Source organism: Limanda limanda, chromosome 7, assembly GCF_963576545.1.
Source record: "Limanda limanda chromosome 7, fLimLim1.1, whole genome shotgun sequence".
Lineage (NCBI taxonomy): Eukaryota > Metazoa > Chordata > Actinopteri > Pleuronectiformes > Pleuronectidae > Limanda > Limanda limanda.
The window spans coordinates 29366678-29391278 of NC_083642.1; the positions used below are offsets into that span (position 1 = coordinate 29366678).

Here is a 24601-nt window from a genome sequence, read left to right on the forward strand (position 1 = left end):
CCATACCACGATATCACGTTGGCGCGTTGCCCCTAAAACTATTCCACACGTACTCCAGACTGCTGTGCTTCGACGTCTGCGAGACGATGTGCTGGAGAAGAGCCACGGACAAATTGGCGGCGGTGCGAGAAGTCTGGGACACGTGGATGGCGCGGCTATTGTGTCTCTACAGCCCGGGGCCATAAGTGATCGTGGATGAGCAACGTTCAGTTCCGTTCAGAGGTTAGTCTTTATATTATATTATTAATAGTATTATTATGTCAGGTACATAGCGGCTGCTAATCCTCGTCCTGCTCTCCTCTCCTCTTCTTCTCAATCTCCATAGGGCGGTGGCCTTTCCGTCAGTACATGCCCAGCAAGCCGGCGAAATACAGGATCAAGTCGTGGGTGACCTGCGATGCAAAATCCAGCTACGCTTGGAAGATGCAAGTGTACACCGGAAAGCCGGGCAACGGACGCCCAGAATGGAACTTGGGGTTGCGGGTAGTGCTTGATGTAACGCAGGGACTACACGGTCGTAACGTCACATGCGACAATTACTTTACCTCCCATGAACTCGCATGGCAGCTGCTGGAGAGGAAGATCACCATGGTCGGCACAGTCCGGAAGAACAAGCCCGAGCTCCCGGGCTGCTCAGGGTCAGAGAGGTGTTATCCAACCGCCACTCTGGTGTCTTACATCCCAAAGAAAAACAGGAACGTGTTGCTCCTGAGCACGCTGCACACCAAGGCCGACGTCAGCACGTTTAAAATACCTTAATATTGTTCTAATTTTCATCTTAAAAAAAGACTGAAAAGTTTCAGTGCATATTATAATTTTCATAAATGTTGAAGAGGGGAACAGACACAGAATATTTGGTCTGTACTGCAAAAGATAACACTTTTTAAACACATGTTGAAGAGGAGAATAGTCACAAAAATAGTCACCCATTGTTAAGTTTTACACATTGGTTTTACATATTAAATGTGTCACTTGTTCCATAGTTTTACCAATGCAGCTTTTAGTTAAAATGTTCCATCTAAGTGTAGTCATTCTGAAACTGAGTTTATTTCTGGTCTGGGAAGAGACCCCATTATTCTACACTTACCTGAACCGGTCAAGGGTGGCCCCCATAAAGTCTGGTTCTGCCAAAGGTTTCTTCCAGTTTATAAGGGAGTTTTTTCTTGCCACAGACGTCAGTGCCGCACGTTGTGGGAACTGTTGGGTTTCTCTATAATTTAAAATTCTTATTTCCACCTTAATGTATTAAGTGCCTTGAGATAATATATATTTTGTGATTAGGCACTATGCAAACATTTTTCTTGAATTGAATAATTTTGCAGGTAGTTTATGATTATTTTTCCATAAATCTACAAATCACATACAATGACAGAATTTTATTTAATTGCTGCAGAATTTCTGTGATGTCAAGATAATTCTAATTCAATGCTTAGACCATAAAAGTAACAATGCAACTCTTCAACACTGAATCATAAACAGCACAAACAGCAAATAATACAAATATTTAAAAAATACTCTCTTGAATAACATATATAAGGCTCAAAGATGGGATGTTTAATTTAGATATGTGCCATCATATCATAGATATGTGCCATCATTGATGCTATATTCAAACAACCTGACATACAGTGGACAATCAATACAAAGTACAACTCTGATTCCTTTTCCTTTCCTTTCTCATAAGTTATATTTTAGTTATTTTAAGAATAACAATAACATAATGTACTAGGAATATGGGCCAAAAAGATACAAAATTGATGAAAATTTTGTAGCAGAGTTTTAACAAAAACATTTAAAAAGAACAGTATTTTGCAGTTTATCCTCCAAAGATCCTGTCCTATAAATTTCCCATTACATACCAAACCAAAATCCTAATCTAAGACTGTCCTATACAGTGCTGACAGTCCTCTTCTTAGTCATGACACCATATTAAATTGACGCAATGACATTGCAAATATTACTACATGTCATAATTGCAAAACAATTGTAATTTATCAAATGCTGAAGTGGTTAAACATGTTACTGAATGTCCTACTTGGAATGTTATGACAGTTAAGTTTAGTTGCAGGCTCTGAGGCAATGTTGGCCTGCTTTTAGGGCATATATTCCAGGTACTTAATCAAAAGTAAAGGTACAAACAACAATCAAAAATTCTGAAGATAGTAAATGAAACTGTAATATTACATTTGGTAGTTTGTTGTGTCAGTGTGAATTTTCTCAACACCAGATCTAAATCACAGACCATTTTTCTTATTGCCCTCAAGTTTGATCTGGAAACCTATATTCAATCAGATATTATTGTCAGGTCTTATTTTTGTAGTTACGTGCATCACATCTGTCCTTCTATGATAGTGGTTGTTATTCAGGATCCAGATTATGGGATTATGGTTATAAAATGTTTGGGCCCAGTCCCATTACTGAAGCCAGTGGATGTGAGACTAGGGTCCTTGAAGACTGACAATGCCTCAGCTATAAAAAAGGTAAATCTTAAGAGAAAAACAACTGTGCAGCTTCATTTACAGGAGAACAGTGTTCTCCACTGCACTAAAAATAATGTGTGTATGGTGGTAAACTGGGTGTAAATGCCTTGCATGTGTTTGGGAATGTCTAAATGTTTTAAAGAATGGACAGAGACAAAAGCTGAGAACTAGGCTCAATAGAGTTTGGGAAGAGCAGTAGGATAATCTGAGTCAGGTTAAAAAGTGATATAGTGCTGTCGAAGTTTTGCCGCAAGGAACTCGTGGGTTAAATTATGTCTTGTGATTATTCCAACAATCTGAAAGAGATCAAAGACAACAAACAACAGTTTTATCAGAGACAGCATTATCTGCAAGTGCAAGTAAAAGATGTATGTAGTGTAAACCCCATGACACACTGGATTAAATTACATAATGGAGCAACCCTAAAACCTTTGTTCAATGACTACTTACTTCTCCAACAGCATTAACAACTGGTAAGTGTCGCAGGCCCATGGTCCTGAACAGGTTGAATACCTGGGAGATGCGGGTGTTGGGTGACACTATGTAGGGACAAGGGTTCATGTAGGGGGTGACATCCTGGAAACGCAGGAAACAGTTTTTTTCAGCCTTTATCAACTCAGAATTACTATTAAATATTGAAAAATGTAGCATTTAAAGTTTCTTCATCCAGAAAAGTAGTTTTGTAATTCAGCATTTAAATCTGTCGTACCACTATCATGCGGGGGTTGAGCAGCGTTAGGTCCAAATCATGGATGTCAGGGAAACGTGGGTAATCTTCAGTCATTTCTGAATATGACAACCTGGGCTGAGTGGCACTCTGTGATGGAGGGTATGAAGAGACATTCAACTGGATTTGTAAAATGTTATCATGAATGAACGTTTCCAGATATATTATGTGGCAGGACTTTGAGCCCTAAAAATACAGATCTAGCTTACTACACACTAGATCCAAATAGATATGCCAGGAGTAAACAATTAAAAAACTCTGATCCTTAAGATGTTGTTATCAAAACTTTATGAGAAATACATGTAATTAGGGCTTGATGTTTTGAAGTTTAACCATAAACTTGTATATGTAAAATGTAAACAGTTATGCACATATTTTCTGCATAGTTTTCTTTGTAAAATACAGGTTTTATAGTGGCGCATATCAGCAAACAGAAATGCAGACACAGACATGTGAAAGGCTCATTTATGCTGACCAACCCATCAAGCATAACAGCAACTTAAGTCTCCACAAAATTAGTGTAATTCAATGTAGTGTCCTGTGTGTGGGTGACTTACAGATTGGTTCTCAGCATAGCAAACCCCTCTGATGAGCAAGTTGACTAACTGCGAGCGCAGGATGAGGCCGTGGAAGGTGAGTGGTCTGAAGCGCTCCTCCATGGTCCACTCTTCACTGGGAGACTGATCTGGGTACAAGTTGGGGTAGGGAGCATGCCTGTATGTTGACGGTAACAGTACAATAATTAGAGGAGTTTCATATATATTAAAGAGCTTATAGAACCATATTATCCCAATAGACCTATCTAAATACAACTTTTGGTTCCTGGAGTGTGTAAGAGTAGAATGGGAGGTAGAGGTTTCAGCTACTCAGTATTAGAGAATGTTTGACCATCCTCTTACAGTAAATCTGTTAAATTCAGTTGTACATACAGAGAGGCACCAACTCCAAGAGACATCTGTGGGAGACATCTTCAGACTTGGGGGTCAAAATTGCTCATGTTAGTCTGTTGGTGTTGTATATTTCACCTTCTGGTCTCCTTGATGCATTAAGTCTTAAACCCTTCTGCATCAGATATCAGCTGCTGACTTAGTTCTATTTTCCCCAGCTTCCAGAAAACTTCCATCATAATCAGTAAATGCATACGTAAAAAGGAAATGCAGTAGATTATTTCTTTGTTTGCTTTGTTTTCAATAGAGTACTTTAAATTGTCCATGTTATATCAACAGTTTAACAATCCATAAACTCCATCTGGATTTCACTTACATGTTCAGGTAACTTTCTATGTGTATGGATGGAGCTGTGTACTTGTGAACCTGTTTGTGTCCTACCTCCTCTCTAACATCGGCTGCAGCAGGTCCTCTCCCTCCTCTGCAGGCTCTACCACAGCATTCTGTTCATCACAAACATTCCTAAGCTCGCTGGATGGGTATGACTTCATTGACTGGCAGCGTCGCCGCTGTTCCCCCGCACGGGACATGACACTGGACTTCTGCATGTGACAGAGGTTAACACTGATATAAAGGCTTGCTGCGGTGGTGCACACATAACTTGAGGTTGATTCCAGGATCAGTTCTTAGACCTACATCCACTATTCCGTAAGAAACAGCCACAGTAATCTTATAAAGTTTTATACCACTGCTAACCAGTCAAGTTGCAGGAACTATTTTAACTTTTGCTTCTTGAATCATGGTGTTGAAAAATTATGTCTCTTCAGAACATAAAGATATCAGTGAACTTGACATTTTACCGTATGGTTATAAAGTTCCATCGCTTTATCCGATTAGACATTTGTGTTAAATTTAGTAACATTTACAATTTTTAATTTATAGCTCGAAACCTTTGACGGATGGAAAACCAGAAAACAGTCAAAGCTGCTGCCAACATGGAGGCATTAAAAGAAAGGGGACCTCTTGGATTTGTAACTGGTTAAACCCTCTTGGCAGCATCAACCTCAAGCCTTTTCAGCTATTTTACGATACAAATACATATATTTCAAAGGATTTCATTCAATTTTTTCACCTTGTAGATGAGAAAATGTAGACGTATGTACATATACAAATCCCATGAATAACCAAACCAACATTGTAGTCTCTGTAATTTCCAGGTTCTATGTGTTCTGTTTAATTCATGTAACCAAACCAAACTTTCACTACACATGTGAAAAGTAAAACATAAAATTCCCAGTGCCTTATTCAACCTCCACGAACAGGACAAGATAAGATGACCTGGAAGACGCAGACACATGATGACGGCATGTAACTCAGCACTGGTTATTTATTTGCACATTTCATGAAATTGCCCTTGGACCACCCCCCTAAAACTATAGAGCTAATAAACCAAACACAAATTCAAATTGTGTGTACTGTTTGATGCATCTTATTCAAAGAGTGAGTTCTAAACTGCCTAAACTCCTTCCTTCGGCTGGTCTGTCTCAGCATTACAATATCATAAATGTGCAATGTCTACTTGACTAATGGCTTCCTCTGACAACTACCAGACGAGTTGGAAAATAGTTGTGGGGAAGCCCTATTGCAAAAATTTTTTGAAAATTCAGTGCTTTTGACAGTAAAGAGGAAGGAAACAAGGAAAGTAAAAGGTGGAATAACACAAGGAGAAACATGATTGAAGAAAAGAGCAGAGGCATAAATCTTGATAGAAGGTAGAAATAATGTATGCATTCAGGAACAGGAAATCCTCATGCCTTACTAGCACATTGTACATTATTGGCATCATTGTAGCAGAAAAGGAGAAAACTACGAAGACAGAATGGCCCTTTACTCCTCAAACGGAAAAGGAGGGAGATGATAATTTGGACACACCTTTTAGCCAGAGAGGAGAGGGAAAAACAAACAAAGGCAGCATGGAGTGGCAGAATGTAAAGTGAGAGTAACTGTATGAAGGAGATCACAAAAAAGTTGAACTAGTTTCTGTAAAGTTGATCTAAGAACTGGCTGGATTTATTTCTCAATTATCCTGAACCATGAGGCAAAAAAGCCTGAAGGGGATTTTAAAATCCAATCTAACCTGCTCGGTTTGGATTATGATTTCCCCTTTAATGGATCAACCAAACAAGCTGTCTCCCTATGAAAACTCTCCTGGCTTCACCGAGTTCAATTTGCCTCTAGAAAATTCACCCCTGTTCTTCAATCTACCTGGAGATTGAAGGACCAACAAAAAAACCACACATTTCCCTAGCTTTATCTTTCATTGGACACACGCACGCACACGCACACACACACACACACACACACACACACACACACACACACACACGGCATATTATATACATAGTTTTTTTTCCTGAACACACTCCCCCTTCACACTTAATCTGAACTCGAACTATACTCATCAAGAACTCTTAATGGAAGATTCTTTAATATGTTTATTTAATGGAGGGTTGATTGTTCTTATTTGGAAATTAAGTTGTTTGCCATTGATTACTGGATATTTTGGTCAATATGAGTTATTTGTTTATCAATCATACCTATTTGATTTGATCGTTAACTTGATTGAATAATTCAATTGAAAATATATTGATTAACCGACTTGATTGTTTGTGATTTATTTTTCTTTGATGCCTTTTGTAGTTAGGTAAATAAGCTATCCGGGTTAACTTTCTTACCTGGAGATAACATTTTTGACAGGTGAAGAAGCCCTGTCTGGCGCCCAACTCTTTGATTTTTTCCATTTAGAAAACCTACACTACACCATCGTTAGATATGTTTCTTAACCTGAAATGTAGATACTCAACCCCCCCCCCCCACTCTTTCCAACTCCGTCTGGGTAGGAAGCTGGACCTTGACAGCTTAATTGTTGAGTGGTACATACCTTGAAGCGAATGTTGTTGCTGACCAGGATGTTGCCCTTCACAAATTCCCGCTCATTCTGCCGGTTTTCAGTGACCACTGGGAAGGCATGGTAGATAGTGGTACGGAGTATGCTGACAAGAGACTGGACTCGGGTGTGGGGGTACAGATAAGTCAAGTTGGGCTCCATGATATCACTAGCTGTCAGTCTTGGAAAAATTATGTTGTACACAGATAACATGAAGACAAAAGATAAGCAGTGATGTTAGAATTCACCCAGAATGGCTGTGTAAAAATTGATATCTACAATAAAATGTAGAAAACTGTTAGAACCCAAAGAGTGAAAGATAGGTACTGACAGACTGCGAATCTGTTTAATTCTTTTGCATACTGCAGTAACTTCCACATTAAACAATATCTGTATTGTGTATGATCCACAAATATGTTAATATGGACAAAAATCTCTTTAAACATATACGATTCTACTTTGTCACATCATGTTGAACATCACAGACTCATTACTACTTTCTTTCTAATTAAACTGTTGGTTTGGTCAGCCTTGTTAAAAGGAGGATGCCTCTCTAACCGGACACTTTTAGTTAGGCACACCAAGAGAGGACTGTCCTGACAAAGATTTAAAGGGCTAGTTCACCGAAAAATAGAAAATTCACTCATTATCTATTTATGGTATTCAGGAGTAAACAGGGTTGCAGCCAAATCCAACACAATTGAAGTAACTGGTGACCACGTTTTCAAATGTAAAAAATCATAAAATCACTCCATACTGCTCCTGTGGTGTCATCCAAGTGTCGGTAAGCCCCAACATGCAAATTCGACTCGAAATGGCATCATTTATACCATGTTTTTAGCCTAATTGTCTGCTGATATCCTCCTCTGGAGCCTTGTTCACGTTTGTATGCACGCACACACCTACACCTCTATGCTCTCGCCCAATTTTGGCAGCAATGTTTGATTTAGTGCACATTAGTTTTATTCACATTTATTTATTTTACACTACTTAGTTTTAGTCTAGTTTTCGTAGACAAACTCAGAACATTTTAGTCTAGTTTTAGTCGACGAAAACTAATTACATTTTAGTCTACATTTTATAGCCACATTAGACTCCTTTTCTTCCCTTCTCAGACCCAGGGACCCCCTGTGCTGTGTTTACAACTGCATAATAGTCTAGCTTGCAGTACTCAGGTTGTCCATTAGATATCCCTCCTAGCATAGGTCTATAGCAGGGGTCAGCAATCTTTACTATAAAAAGAGCCATTTTGCCCCCTCTTCCCCCAAATAAAATTTGTCTGGAGCCGCAAAACATATTTGAACACAAAGCTAATAAAGATTTATATAAAGTTATACTTTTCTCAACTATAGTTTGTTGCATTTATGAAATTATATAACGACAATAAAGATCAGTCTCAGTTTGGAAAAGTTCAATTAATAGTCTCAATATTTAATATTAATGATTGTATAATGAACAATGAAGGGCTATCATAATCCAGCTGTATTCACATACATATGCACAAATACTTTACCGATCTTTTGATCGGTAAAGTATCTGTGAGCTCGGCCTGCGAGTGAAACTTCCTTTGGCGCGGCCTTGTCAAGGTAAAATACAAAATAGTCTTATCAAAATAAAAGCGTGAACTTTAAAATAAAACAAAAGAAAAATGAAACAAACGTCTGAGTTGTTGCCTCCTTTAGCAACTGGATCATCTGGAGAGACCTGAAGGTCTGGTTGAATCTTCAGTGCAGGGAAAAAAGCAGAAACACCATGGGGGTCCTCCTGGGCCTTCTGGGATAGTGGGGGAATGCTCCCCCACTCAGGGAAAAACTCCAGGCTGGCTTTAGAATGCCATGCAGGCCTCGTTTACGACCCATTGTCTGCAATCGGCCCCAACACATTATATTGCTATTTTTACCTGTTACAACAAAGGAAAACACCAAACTCTTATGAAGAGGAGAAGAAAATACACAGGCAAGTGTAGGCCTACTTTGAAATAAATTAAACCCAGAACTATCTAGGGCTATTTGAGTCCTCCCCATATTTGTGGGAAATGTATGAAATAAGAAGTGCCCTATTTTGAAATAAATCAAACATATAGCTGCAGCCTAATAGCTTAAAAAGATATATTTTAGTTGGCGAAATGTGAAAACAAAAAGTGAGAGCAGGTCAGACTGGAGGCGGACACAGAAACTGAAGCTCGGTAGAAACCAACTGCAGCTTCTACTCTAATCAAAAAGCTGCAGCGCTGATCTCTGAGCAGCTGAGACCAGAGCAACTCTTGTGTTTTCACTGTTTACATTGTTAAGAAGCAGCCGGTGAGTCAGTGACCAGCTGCTTTACGTGAAGGAGCTCTGATCTCACTGTATGTCTGAGCGAGGGCAGGGGGCGGAGCCCCGGGACCGGTGCGCTATGTAGGAGCACACACACTCGCCCGCTGATGTTTTAAAAATGATTGTGACTTAGTCAACCACCAACATTTTCGTCTGGTCTGGCCTCGTCGACGAAAGATAAAATAGATTTAGTCATAGTTTTTATTTTCAAAGATCCGTTTTCGTCATGTCTTGGTCATGGGAAAAAGGTTGTTAACGAAAAATGTTCGGCATAGATTACGTCAACAAAATTAACACTGGGGTGCATGCGATGTAATCGCTAGTTCCGGTAGCATCACTACTTCAAGTAGCAATGCTGCATAGCTGCAGTTGCTGCTGAGTATCTCTGATGTTGTCACTTGCCCCTTGGTCAAGAGCATAGAGGCAGACACGCTTGAGGGATGTGTGCGCACTTACTTCAATTGGATTTGGCTGCATCACTGTTTAACCCAGAAACTCCAAGAGTGTTTTGTGGACTCCACCCCCCCATCGGCATATTGGTGAGTAGATGAGTGAATTTTCCTTTTTCAGTGAACTATCCCTTTAATTGATTTCAAACTCTGTTTAGAGACCAAAGATGGGACAGTAGACTAGATAGCAGCTTCCTCCAGTTGGCTGTTAAGACCAGAGTAGAGGAGCAACAAGTATTAATTGCTTGCAGTTGTGTAGTGGCTAGTAAAAAAGTCATTATTTGAGAATAAATAGTTCAGTTTCTTGCCCAAGGACACCTCGGTATGCAGAATAGGGAAGAATGAGATATAACCCCTGGCCTTCTGGTGATAGGACGACCGCTTAAAATCCTATGCCACTGCCGCCCACTTTGACACACAATCATTCTTGGCATCAAGATAGCAGTGGTCTGTTCCAAAATACCAAACTAGAAAAGGATAAATCACAAAATATCTGTGTCCCTGAAAAACACAAAACTTGGCTTTGCATATTTAACAGTAATTCTTACTTGTCCATCTCAACCTCAGTCTCCCACTCCAGCAGTGGCACTCCTCTTAGTTGAATGTGGATATCATAGATGCCCTTGTTGAAGAAATCTCCAGTCCATTTGGCAACCTGATTATCAGCAAAACACCATTTACCACATGAGCCAAACAGAATATATACATAAATATATTATACACACCATTTTATGCTAGTCCAGTACCCTTTTTTGTTTATAAATGGAGTAATCTGTCTGTCTATTATTTTGACAACCACTCATCCCAAAAATTTGGGTAATACTGAACTTCCTCAGGTTTTTCGCTAAATACTTGCCAAAGTGGGAAGTCAATCGACTGAATAGTTGTTGAGAATATCAAAACACAGACAGATTCCTCCATTTATCAATAGGCTACTGCAGTGTCAAGCTGGAGTACGACCTTTGTTGATTTCATCTGACACCATCAAAGGATTGTAACTCAAAATATAACATACGTTTTAAATGAATGAATGATACTCTCAACTGCTTGGTGCTTGAAACCTTGTTCATTAAAAAATGTTTAGTGGCTGTATCAAAGAGCCAAAAAACAGGACAACTGAAATTCTTGAGTTTCTTGAAGATGTTTCACCTCTCAACCAAGCGGCTTCTTCAGTTCTTACTGGCTGCTTTGAGTCCAAAGTATTTCTTTTGGAGGGTTGTTAGGAGTCGTTGAGGTTACCGGAGAGGCTGGACCCACTGGTTAGGATCCACGGAACAACGTTGTGAACCCTTCACGTATCGCACAGGAAAGCCAGCTCCGCAGGTCAGAAGGGAACTGAAGAATTGTCTTTGATGAGGTAAAAAGTCTTCAAGAAACTCCATAAAGTCCAGCTGACATGTTTTTAGCACTTGGATATACCATGACCTGGATGACTGTGAATCTCCACAGACAGAGTGGCTGATTCCAGAAATTGTTAAAATACAGAGTATGACAGTACCATTAGAGTGATCATGATAGGCAGCCCGTATGTGATTTCATTGGTGGATTCAATGAGGATGACAGTCAGACTGATGGTCATTCTGACCACGCCTCCGAGAAAAGCAGCGGCTCCAATTAGAGCAAAGGTCCCTGAATAGATGTCCATTCCTAGTTTCCTACCACAGCACAAACACACAATAAGAACCAGCATCAGTCCATTAGGTGGAAAATCAAAGTGTGATGTAATGGTAACAGCAAAGGAAGTGAAAGAAAGTGAGATAGAATTAAAAAGCATACCATCACTAAGATATAATAATAATCTTTGTCATAAAAAATATTTTCCATCATGATGACGCTGCATTAAGAGTTTATTAGTTATGTATTAGTCTGGAGATGTTTTTGTAAGTTAGATTCAGTAAACCACACTGTTTGAATTTACTTGGGATTTTTAAGTCAAATAAACATGTTTTCGTATAGTTTTAGTTACATTATATTACATGTTTAGCTGATGCATTTATCAAAAGTAACTTACAATTAGCATCCATAAGGGGACATTTTTTTTTGGGGGGGGGGGGGGGTTTCAGCATCACTTTGGCATGGGCTGGGATCGAGCCGCCAGCCTTTTGGTTGTAGGACAACTGCTCTACCCCCTCAGCCACAGCCGCTCCCTAGATTGATCCTAGTTGATGAAAACACTTGATATTTTAGTGTAGTTTTAGTCCAGATCAAGAATAAGTATTTTGGTCAAAGTTAAGCAAACTTTTATCCAAGATTTTATCCGACTAGATAGTCCCCTGTGATGTAAATATCACCTGGTGTTAACATCCATCCTTAGCGGTCCAATCACAGGTGGACAGCAATAAGTACATGTGAACACACCCAAATGTGTCCTGAGATCTGATCACTCAGACCACATTTGGAGGTCATTCAGCTAACCTCTGACCTATGAGTTTCATAATGAATTGAAAGTATATTTACTCTTCTCTGTGCGCATAACTAAAAGGGAGCAGGGGCTGTGAGATAAATTCCTATATCCAATATAACTCTGACTTGTTTTGATACTTGTGATGGTTTATAGATATTAGGAATGGGGAGCAGGCAGTCATTACAACACGGGAAGAACATTGTTCTTACACTTTGAGGATGTTTGCAACCAGACGTCCAAAAGCCGCCCCACAGAGCAGTGAGGGGACAAAGAGACCACTGGGTACAGACACCCCATAGGTCCAACAGGCCAACAGGAAGTACAGCACAAAGAACACGGACAGAGTCATAGGGCTGAAGGTACCTGTGGCGAAAAGGAAGGCAATGACCAGTCAGTAAAAAAAAAAATACCACCTGAAACCTGACATTTTATTGACATTTTAGAGCCTGCACTCAGAGAAAGAGAGAGAGAGCACTAAAATAGTCCAGAGGATAGGATTTCCAATAGGACCATGTTATGTGGCACAAACATTCTTATTAAATATTTGAAAGGAACTGTTTGTAAATTTTACTACATAACCAGCGTTACCAGCAGCATATTTACCAATCTTGTAGAAACAGCAAGCTGGACACCGATGACCCCTGTTTCCATCTAGGGGATCAGCATGGACATTTTGAAGGAGTACAAATACCTGGGAGTGTTTATAGAACATAAGCTGGACTGGGCTAAGAACACTGATGCCAGTCTACAAGAAGGGCCAGAGCCGCCTCTATTTCCTGCAGAGATTGAGGTACTTCACGGCTGCCGGACTATGCTGAGGATGTTTTATGAGACTGTGGTGGCCAGTGCTCTCATGTTTGCTGTTGTGTGCTGGGGCAGCAGACTAGGGGTTGTGGACGTCAACAGACTCAACATATTACACAAGGCCAATGACGCGGTGGGGGTGGAGCTGGACTCTCTGACAGCTGTGTCAGACAGGAGGATGCTGTCTAGGTTACATGCCCTCCTGGACAATTTCTCCCACCCTCTCCATGACGTATCAATCATATTTTATTTGTATAACCCATACTCACAAATCACAATTTTTCTCATTTACCTTTAACAAGGTGTGACATCCTCTGCCCTTAACCCTCAACAAGAGTAAGGAAAAACTACTTAAAAACCCTTTTAACAGGGTAAAAACAACATAGAAACCTCAAAGAGAGCCACATGTGAGGGATCCCTCTCCCAGAAGGGACAGAAGAACAATAATATGGTTTAGCTAACAGAGCTATTGTGTTAGTGCACATGTGTCAAACACAAGGCACATGTGGCCCGCGAATGAATTATATGTGGCCCGCATGATAAAATCTATTTACTATTAGAGCTGGCCCGCCGGCAGTGTTTTGCAAGTTCTCAATACAAAATAAGTACTGAGAATTCCTGAGGGTCAGTGAACACGTCGGGATGGGGCACGTGTCAGTTCTAGACCAATGGCAGGCTCTCATTGGCTGACGAGTGGGCGGGTCAATGGTGAATGACAGATCCCACAATGCACTGCCCGTGTGTCGGCATGTCAATCACGGTCCCGCGAACGCGCCACAGTCTGTATCACATATCACTTGTGAAAACTTTCAACCATCCCGATCCCCAAAAATGTCTAAACGAAAGGTGGCATTTGAAAACAGGAGCTTTCAAGACAGGTGGGAGGAACAGTATACGTTCGCTGATGTAAAGGGTGGAACCGAGAAAAGATGAAGGAGGAAAAAAGTGAGGAAAAAGTGAGTTGACAGCTTATCACTGCATCATACACCAGGAGTCGTTGTGTGGCAAAACCTTGAAAATTAACATGTGATGAGCATCATAACATTAGCGGTTAACTTTATCAAAGCCAAAGGTTCAAATCACCGCCAGTTCAAGTCTTTTCTGGAGGAGTTAAGTCCAGAATATGGTGACTATCACACACAGGTGCGATGGCTGAACCAGGGAAAGGTGCTGGAAAGATGGTTCCAGTTGCGTGAGGAGATCTGTGAGTTTATTGAAAGCAAAGGGGGGGGGGGGGGGGGGGGGGACGACATTTGATTTTTCTTTGAAGTCAATTATTTTTGTCTGTTGTTTGCCTGTAGAAAATGTTTTCACTGGAAATTACTCTGGAAATACTGCAGATAAAGCCAGAAAGCAATTAATGAAACTGATTTTATTACTTTTATATTTATTTATGTATTATTTATTATTTGTATTTCATTTATTTCATAATTATTGTTGTTTTATCGGCAATACTCTATAGGCCTTGTTAGTTCCAGGTTCAATATGTGCACTAAGGTTCTTTCAATAAGTTTTCAATAAACGTTGAACCCATGTGGCCCTCGACTTGAAGCAATTTTTTGATTTCGGCCCACTGTGTATTTGAGTTTGACACCCCTGTGTTAGTGTATCTCTCACCATCTTGGTGGAGGAGCTGGTGGATGGCAGCTTCCTGTGGGTTGAAGAACAAGGTGGCCATGTCATTGTAGGTCTTATTGGGACAGAAGAACTGACGGATGGTTGAATTGATATCCTCACTGCCAGAAAGCTAAAAAAGAAAAAAAAGTTTACTGGCCTCAGTTATGCCTCTGTATTTCAAAATTCAGTCAAATGCAGACTGCATTCAAAATACTAATTGACTAATTCAGAGGAGAAGAAAAGGTTGTGTTGAGTGTGAATACTTACTGTGGTGTTTTGAGATTTAGGGGGGGGCAGGTCATGACATTCACCTAACAGGATGGAAGCTGCAAATATGACCACTGTTGTGACCATGGCAACCAGCAGACTCTCTAAAACTCTGGCAAAATGCGGAGAATACATCGATATATTTTATAACATTCTTAAAAGCAAGTTAGCATCACATTCAAAGTGCAAACCATCTGTTAAGCTAGTGTCCTGGAATAAAACGTGCAAAGAAATACTAACTATATCTCTTTTATACAAGACACTCACTTGGTTGATTCAGAGTTGGCCAAATACATAAAAAAAAAAATATGTAGCTATTTTAGCACTTAAGAAGTTCCAAATATAAATAGAGGAAAAATATGAAGGAGAAAAGAATGATAGGTGAAAATTTATGTAATAAAAGTTTTTCTTTCTATATATATATATATAATATCTAAGTATTCAAGATACAGGCTTCTAGCATCAAATACATATATCGTCAGGGAGCATAGTTTATGGCCACAGTGTCATTGCTGGAGACTTTAAATCAAGTTTTGGACTGGGCTCTAGATAAAACAACTTCCTTCTATAAATTTTTCAAAAGATATAATGGCATTCAAATTACTGATGAAGAACCTCAGTTTGATGGATATTTGATTTTTGTTAACCGAAAAAAGAGAGGAAATATACATTATATTCTCCAGGATAGATTATTTTTTGATAAACAGGGATGTATATTGCATATAATTGACTGGCCATGCAGCATAAGGGTATTCAGCTGCAACATCCAATTTCACCACTAGATGTCCATAAATTGTACTCACTGTACCTTTAAGTAATTTCTAAATAGAGAAAATCTGGGAAATTATTGGCCAGGTAATTACATTAATAGGAGACTAGTAATTCCATACCGGACAGTCATCTAATTAACATATCAAACACTGCAATAGTCGCCTTCTCTTTTGATGCTCAAAGGCATTCCATCAGGTGGAGTGGGCTTCCTTGCAGTGTTAGGTGAAGTTTCATTAAATGGGTGAATGTAATTCAATTCAATGGAATTATGTAGCCCTTCTGTAACCTTACACAAGGGACCAAACAGGGAGACGATCTCAGCCCTAATCTTTACACTACTCCTGGAATCCCTGGCTATTGCAATCAGGGCAGAAATTGGTCAGGGGAGAGAAAGATAAAATGTTTATGTGTGCTAATTATATTTTATTAGTGATCAAGGACTCCAAAATGTAAATTTCTAATGTTCAATCTACAATTGAATCTTTTTCAAAAATATCAGGCTATAAATAAATTGGCAAAAATCTGAATGTATATACCAATATCAAGAGGATGCAACAAATCAATACTTGGTACATTCCAGTGTAAATGGATTCCAGCTGTATTTAAATATTTAGGCATTACGCTCTGCTCAGCTAAAGAAAACACACTATATATTATTATGGCTCCATTAGTTCATAAAATTAAGACAAATTGAAATTGATAAATCTGACATTAGGGGGACATTTTTTATATCATTAAGATAGTGGCCACAATTAAATTACTTATTAATTAACTAATTAATTAATTACTCTATGATAATACTAAAAAACAGTATAATTGTCTAATAAATGACTTTTTATGGAATGAAATAATGCCTAGAATTAGTAGTATGAATAAAAATCTTCCATATTACCACCTCAAAAGATAGCGGTGGAAACATGGACTTATTTTCATCTCAAATTATTTTTGAGATGAATGAGGTAGTAAGGCACTGGCAAATTATTAATCTAACCCTGGATGGGTAATAGTCTAGGTCCTGGGGAAGATTTGTATGCGCTTCATTTAGCGGAGAATATCTCAACTGCTATAGACTAATATGACCCCACAGAACAACGTGGGATGTGTGCCAAATTCTCTATCAATCAACTATTTGCCACAACGGATACCAGCTACCCGGGACAGGGACATCCATTCGTGTGTGCACATTTGCCACATGAGCAGGGATCTGGCAAACCTTCAGGTTTTGAGATTACCATCTCAGGGACTAATAAACTGCCTTTTCTTACAAAACCATAAGCATCTGCATTTAAGATTGAGGTGGCACTGTATTTGGTGCTTGGACCCAAAGCTGCTGTTGATAATAGGCTCTTTGTACACCGCGTTCCACATTATTATGCAGATTACACTTTGCTCAGATTTTCCTAAATAGTAATGCACAGCCAGTCAGTATATTTTTCAAGTCATCAACTGTTAGAGTATAATTCAAATTTTATTGAACAAACCTTCCAATGATAACAGTATTTTTTTTTTTAAATAAAAAACTCAAAATGCAGTGTTCCAAATTATTATGCAGTCTCTGAGTTTCTGAGTTTCAAGATATTTTATAGGTTGTAAAGAACTAAAAATTGTCATTTGTTGAATTTGCAGCATTAAGAGGTCATATTTACTGAAATCAAAAAAAGGTTTTAATCAAAAACATCTTAACAGGTCAAGTTACATGTCAACATAGGACCCCTTCTTTGATATCACCTTCACAATTCTTGCATCCATTGAACTTGTGAGTTCTTTGATAGTTTCTGCTTTAATGTCTTTGCAGGATGCCATAATAGCCTCCCAGAGCACCTGCTTGGATGTGAACTGCCTTCCACCCACATAGATATTTTGCTTGATGGTGCTCCAAAGGTTCTCAATAGGGTTAAGGTCAGGGGAAGATGGGGGCCACACCATGAGTTTCTCTCCTTTTATGCCCATAGCAGCCAATGCCCCAGAGGTATTCTTTGCAGCATGAGATGGTGCATTGTCATGCATGAATATGATTTTGCTTTGGAAGGCACGGTTCTTCTTTTTGTACCACGGAAGAAAGTGGTCAGTCAGAAACTCATTTCGCCGGGGTCATTTTCACACCGTCAGGGACCCTGAAGGGGCCGACCAGCTCTCTCCCCATGATTCCGGCCCAAAACATGACTCTGCCACCTCCTTGTTGACGTCTCAGCCTTGTTGGGACATGGTGGCCATTCACCAACCATCCTCTACTCCATCCATCAGGACCATCAAGGGTTGCACGGCACTCATCCGTAAACAAAACAGTTTGGAACTTAGTCTTTATGTAGTCCTGAGCCCACTGCAACCTTTTTTGCTTGTGAGCTTGGTTTAGAGGAACGAATAACAGGTTTAAGGACACTTGCAAACCTCTTGAGCATCCTTCATCTTGAAGTTTGCAAGACTCCAGAGGCACCAGCGGCTTCAAACACCTGTTTGCTGCTATTCAATGGCATTTTAGTGGCTGCCCTCCTAACCCTACGCATTTGTTTGGCAGAAATCTTCCTTATTTTGCCTTTGTCTGAACGAACCCGCTTGTGCTGTGAATCAGTGACAAATTTCTTCACCGTCCGATGATCACGCGCAATTCTTTTGGAAATATCCAATGTTGTGATACCTTGACCAAGGAATTGCACTATTTGCTGCTTTTCAGCAGCAGAGAGATCCTTTTTCTTCCCTATTTTGCCTGAAACATGTAGCTTGCTTAATAATGTGGAACATCCTTCTTAAGTAGTTTTCCTTTGATTGGGCTCACCTGGCAAACTAATTATCACAGGTGTCTGAGATTGATTTCAATCATCCAAATAGCCCTGAGACACAATACCATCCATGAGTTTAATTCAAAAACTAAAAAATGAATGTTTTTGACCCTTATATCCAATTTGCATAATAATGTGGAACGCGGTGTATATGTTTTCTTGCATTAGTTGAGGTGCAAGCGGTCCTCTCAAAGTCCAATGCAAGCAATGCGCAGGTCGTCAAATGTTTCCATGTCTGTTGATGGTTTGAGACATTTGACCAAGAATGTTTCCGCCATTTGTATTGCACTCTCTGTTAGCTGTGGACAGTTGAAATTGAGAATCAGAGAAAAGTTGTCCGGTTTGCGGACAGTGTTTAGAGCTGCAAGTTTATTAGAAATTTTGCTGGTTGTATCACACCCAGTCAGCGCATGAAGTGCAGGGAGGCACTGTGTGAGCTCGTCTCCAAGCGCTTTGCAGATATCATGAAGTGGTAATATTGATCTTTTCACTCCTGAGTTGCGGATAAGCCAGAGCTCTTGGAGGCCAAGACTTCTCCAATTGACTGTTATGTGGTATAATAGGCACACAAATACATCTGTGTCACCCCATGACAGTGTCAGTGATGTAGATCCTGTACGGTGACTTAAAATGTCCTGCACATGGAACATCATCCTGTCATCAGCTTCCTCGTGTGTGAAGTTGAGCAGAGGGAATGGAGTAGCACTCGCCGCTGACACAATCCATGCCTGTGGTGATATACCAAGGTATAGTGGTTTGGTGCCTTTGTAATTGGTGGTCAGCCACTCAACATATAATGCCCTAAAGCAGTTTTGCTAATGGAAGATGACCAAAAGTTCTCTAATACCACTGGAACATTTTGGTTTGGTGATATCACATCAAGGACAACCATGTTTTTTGATTTTTCCTCTTCTCTCCCTCTCTCCATGTTTGATGCTGTCCTCTCGGTATGTGTCGAAAACGATATGGATCTCATCACAGTTGTCTCCAGCTTTGGTAACCATAAATGTCAAAGCAATAGCAAAGTCGTGGAATGTCTTGATGGGTGGATCAAGTTTCTTTAAGGAGACCTTTCTCACCAATGCCATGAAGTCGATAACAATGGCGTGTGTTGGCGGGGGGGTATCTGGACCTTTTATATCTATTTGTGGACACAACTTCAACAGCTCAGTCCCAAGTTGTGATTTGGCACTCTTCCTCAAGTAACCACCTTTGTCAACCAAGAAGAATGCAGAGTTTGGGATCTCATGCTTGAGTATAGCTCCTCAACTGTGAACCCCCGTTGACACCTATACTCTATAAACATGACAGCTGTAATACTTTTTTTAACCATTTTATTTATATCAAATCAGAATGCTTACACTCATATATGACCTTATAATCATGGCCATTGTGAACATTGTGATCACCTCAGAATCTGTAGCTTCAAGAGTTTATATGTATGCATATATAATGAGATATCGCCTCATTTGCATATTTTAATATTATTTTTTTAGACAAAGTGTTATGCAAAAAGTATTTCTCTTAATAAGAACATTAATCTGGTAGAAATTGATGAGGATATATTTAAAGGGGGAAAAAAGTCCCATTCACCTGTAGTGTGATAATAGTGTCACCTGTTGTGGTCATTTTCAAGACTTTCGTCCCGGATAGAGATTTTTGCACACATCCCACGTTGTTCAATGGGGTCATATTAGTCTATAACAGTTGAGATATTCTCCGCTAAATGAAGCGCATACAAATCTTCCCCAGGACCTGTACTATAAAGAAAGAATTGAGACTTGCAGTGCCATCTGGTTTAACAGATGTCATCACAAAAAAAAAAACAGAAAAACAAAAAGAAGGAAACCTAATTCTACAGCATTTTCAGTCAGCAAGGGCAATGGCACAAAAAAGTAGAACAGAACAGAATGGCTTAAACTATTGACAGAGATGGCCGCCTCTGAAAAAATGATCGCCAGGGTAAAAACATTCTAAGCAAAGCTGGCCAGACATATATATTTATGGGGTATATATATATATATATGAGAGAATTAATGGGGTACTGGGGAACTTATTGCTTCTGTTAACTGTGTTTTTATTTATTTATTTTTTCGAGTTTTTTATTTCCCAAATTTGAATGTTCAACTGTCATCATCATTTCTATCTGTAAATATGGTTGTATTTCTGTATTCAGTTAATTAAAAAAAATATATATATATTTAAATGACAAAAATGTGCAACAGATTTTTAAATATTTGCTTTCCAAAGCACAACTGTTATTAAAGACAGTTACAATCTTTGATTGACCAATGGGATTTTTCTATATGAAGATGGACTGCTCCCTCTGTGAACATCTGATGTGACAATCACCTGATTAACTTGTCCTTCGGGTGGATATGTCTGATGCGATACTTCGACAGGCACTTGTTCATGCAGTTGAAGAGTGCCCCCAGCAAGCCACCGACCGCCCCCATCAGGACAAAGAAGGCCAGGTCCACAGCTGTCCACAGGTGGCAAGTCTCATCTCCATCTGGACACTGATGAGCAAGGGATTTTACAATGGTGATGCGTTGTGTAAGGTTAACATAAAATGAAACTGTAATTTAAGATCTAAGCTGCACGCAAAAGAATAAAGAGGCTAAAATGCCCCAAATAACATCTAGAGCAGGGGTGTCAAACTCATTTTAGTTATGGGGCCACATATAAAATGAGCTATTAGCTATAGCTATTATGCTATGACCAGCAAAATCATAGCATAATAGCTTCGTACCCCCCTGTTTTTTTTTCACCTCTGCCCTGGACAATGACGTGTCGCCCAGGGTGGGGGGGACGTGGCGGCGGAAAACCAACATGAAACCAACATAACGGAGGGGTCCAACCCGCCTTGGAACACGGACCTAGGAGTCCGATGCACGCATTGAAAGTGAAAGGTGAGGGCCGGCTGAGGTGGGATTCCAGCCCCCCGGGTCTCCATGCACACTACTGCGTACCCTCTGAACCACTTCACGTACCCCGTACTCCAGTTTGGGAACCGATGGTCTATGGCAGGGGTCACCAACCTTTTTGAAACTGAGAGCTACTTCGAAGGTACTGAGTAGTACGAAGGGCTAGCCTGACGTTGTCATACTCATAATTCTAGTCAGAATATGAGTCTGATACCGCTCCATTGGGCTGTGAATATGGGGCGTGTTTCAACCGAACCAGGAAAAAAAATGCCTCTTCGCTCAATTGGATAGACTTGCAACCAATCAGAGCAACGTAGTATGTGACGTATGTTAAGCGACAGTGTTGGGGAGTAACGGAATACATGTACCAGCATTACGCATTTAGAATACAAATTATGAGTAACTGTATTCCGTTACAGTTACAATTTAAGTAGATGGTATTCAGAATACAGTTATATTGTTGAAATCAATGGATTACATGACGGTACTTCTCTGTTTCACGTGTTTATTCACTCTCTAAATAAATCTATGGAAAGGCCGCAAATGCCCCGGCCGCCGGTGGCGTTAAGAAGCCTCACCGCTTCTGTTCAGGCATAGTTTCTCCCCAACGGAGCGATGCCAGACCGAACTTCCCGACCTCAAATGTTGTGGGCGGGGCTAAGTTCGTCTGGCATCCAGGCTAACGAAGGGCTACTTGTTTGATACAAACTTCCTGAATAACAATTGCAAAGATCACCTTTTAATAATAATAATAATATATGTGAAGAGAATGTCTGATCACATCAATTTTAATTATTTCTCACAATAATTATTAACAATGATTTCCGCAACAATGATGGTAGGAAACAGATATATTAACACATGCAACATTTATTTCTGTTAATCTGTTTCAACTTTGCTTAAATGCAACTTAATTGAAGTCATTTGGTGACATGTATCACTACATTCTTCCATCAGTCTTTACTTTTTCAAAAATAGAGAAAAATTTAATTTATTTATAATCACTTTGTTACAATGATGATAAAGCTCAAGCAAAAAGAACAGATGCATGTGACTTGGGTGTAATGTGTCTAAGTGTCTTCTTTATTTTTTGGGTCTCATACTGTCAGCTGCCAGAGTTTTCAGACCTAAAATATACACTAGTCTCTCCTCATGTCCTCCTTCATTCCCTGTGAACCCAAGAGCAAGACAGGCTTCATCGTACATTCTTTTCAACTTGGTTTTTGAACACTGTGTCTTGTTTGTCACTGACCGGCTGCTTCACAGGAATGAGCTCTGATCTCACGGTGTGTCTCTCTGAGCGAATGAGTGGGGGCGGAGTCCCGGGCTCAAACATTTCCCGCTCCTGGTATTTCATGCTGGCCTGATACGATGATGATTTAACAAGTTAACGTGGACATGAGTTCACTGTTCCCTGTCTATTATCTGGTGGCCCGTCTAGTATTTGGCCATTAGGAGAGCTTTCTGGACTTCTGATATGTTTGGTTAAGGACTTTTGATTAATTTCTATGGATCTTGTTTATGGACTTTGGCCATGTTGTATTCCTTTTGTTTGTTTTTTAGATCTACATCTGTGTTTAAACTTTGACTTTGGATCTGCCTCAAAGTCCGCCCTCTACACGCGAACATTTAACAATAAACGGTCAATGCAAGCAACTCATGTATATTTAAATATCCTGCTGACCAATGGACTTCTCTTGATTCGCGAATCATGGCATCAAGCTATGAGATGAGCAACTATCTAACAACTACATCGAGGTGATTGTTAATGAGGTGGAGGTGAAAAAAGACAGAATGTTAGCCACAACAGTGTCATGATTATTATACCTTAAGCGTGACACCACTAAATGTTGTGTCTTTGGGCATTCAATAAATTTGGTTATGAGAAAAATATTTAATATTAGTATTAAATAATAAGATTCATTGACATTAAAGTAACCTTTGGGCACCACCCTTCAAAGGAAGGGAAAAGATGGCCACTTTATTGATTAAGTCTCATGAAAGTACTAACTACACACTAAAAACTTTGCTTTCAAAATGTCGGCTGGCCATGATAAAACAAAAGACCCCCTTGAGTGTTTACACCATGTGGTTGAGGTCACATGTATGTTATAAGTTTGGGGAGATGAGTGTGTGAGGTGGTAGTGCCAGGTTAGAGAAAATAGTTAGTTGCATGCAAAGAAAGTCTGTGAATAATATAACAGAACTATGATTAGCTTTCACAGCAACACAAATCGAACATTATAAACATCACATGTATATAATTCAGGCAGGCCCTGCTTGGAGGTCGAAAGAGCTTGGTTAGGGAGACGTCCCTCTGGTTGGGTATGCAGGGGAGCTCCAGCTCTCCTCCAGGAGAAGTGAGTAGAAAGAGAAAGAAAAGAGGGGAAACTGGGCTTTTGTTGGCCTGGTGGCCTCAAGTGTCACAGTGACCAATAGTGGTGGAAAGTTGTGTCCAGGGGCAGGTTTAACACCTAGGAATGAAGTTGAAGCACGCTGGGAGACTGAGTTATGGAAGGTCTCCTTTGTCTCCAGAACAAATAAGACATGTGATTGAAGGCTTTGGTTACACACATCAACTATACTTCACAAATACTAGGTCCCAATATTCCCCCTTTGGTCTCAGGATTGCACTTGACGTACACCTCTTGTTTTACTTTCAGCCTGGCTTCTGTGGCAGGAAGGCTTTAAAAAAATGCATCCACAAACACTTTGACCTCTGTCTCATTGTCTTTTTGTGTCTCACAACGTACACGTCACTGCTGGAAGTGAGCATGTGTCTAAGACCTGTGGGGAAATCAGCTCGTCCTTCAGGCCCTGAAAGACTTCCCTCTGTGGCTATCCCCAGCACCATTCTTTATTTTCACTCATCAGGTCTTTGATTGGGCGAGTGTATGATGCCAGCTGGGGTAAAACTTGCCTATATAGTTGGCCATTCCCATCAGTCTCTTTATTCCTTCACGATCAGTTGGCTGAGGCATCTCCATGATAGCCCTGACCTTGCCTGGGTCCTGGGCCACGCTCTCTGCTGATATGCGGTGGTCCAGGAACATGATGCTGTTCTTTGCATACTCACATTTTTCACTATGTCAGGCCTTCTGCTTCCAGGTTCTTCAGGACCTGATGAAGTCTCTCATTATGTTGGTGTGCCTCTTCCATACACTAATGTCATCAGCATGGAACATGACACCTGTGCAGTCTTCCACTATCTGTGACATACGGCACTGAA

At 40.0% G+C, this 24601-nt stretch overlaps 1 protein-coding gene across 1 annotated transcript in view; it reads right to left on the reverse strand.

Annotated features, from left to right (window-relative positions):
* Positions 1–1533: 1533 nt before the first annotated feature.
* Positions 1534–24601, reverse strand: part of clcn6 (chloride channel 6) — a 62757-nt gene continuing 39689 nt past the window's right edge. Inside the window, exons 12-23 of the mRNA XM_061074232.1 lie at positions 20798–20964; positions 14898–15009; positions 14631–14760; positions 12419–12572; positions 11304–11460; positions 10354–10460; positions 7036–7222; positions 4536–4696; positions 3765–3921; positions 3190–3297; positions 2931–3056; positions 1534–2776 (exon numbers count right to left, since the gene is read on the reverse strand). Coding sequence (XP_060930215.1) covers positions 2696–2776; positions 2931–3056; positions 3190–3297; positions 3765–3921; positions 4536–4696; positions 7036–7222; positions 10354–10460; positions 11304–11460; positions 12419–12572; positions 14631–14760; positions 14898–15009; positions 20798–20964 — 1647 coding nt within the window. The 3' untranslated portion in view covers positions 1534–2695. The remainder of the gene's footprint in view (positions 2777–2930; positions 3057–3189; positions 3298–3764; positions 3922–4535; positions 4697–7035; positions 7223–10353; positions 10461–11303; positions 11461–12418; positions 12573–14630; positions 14761–14897; positions 15010–20797; positions 20965–24601) is intronic.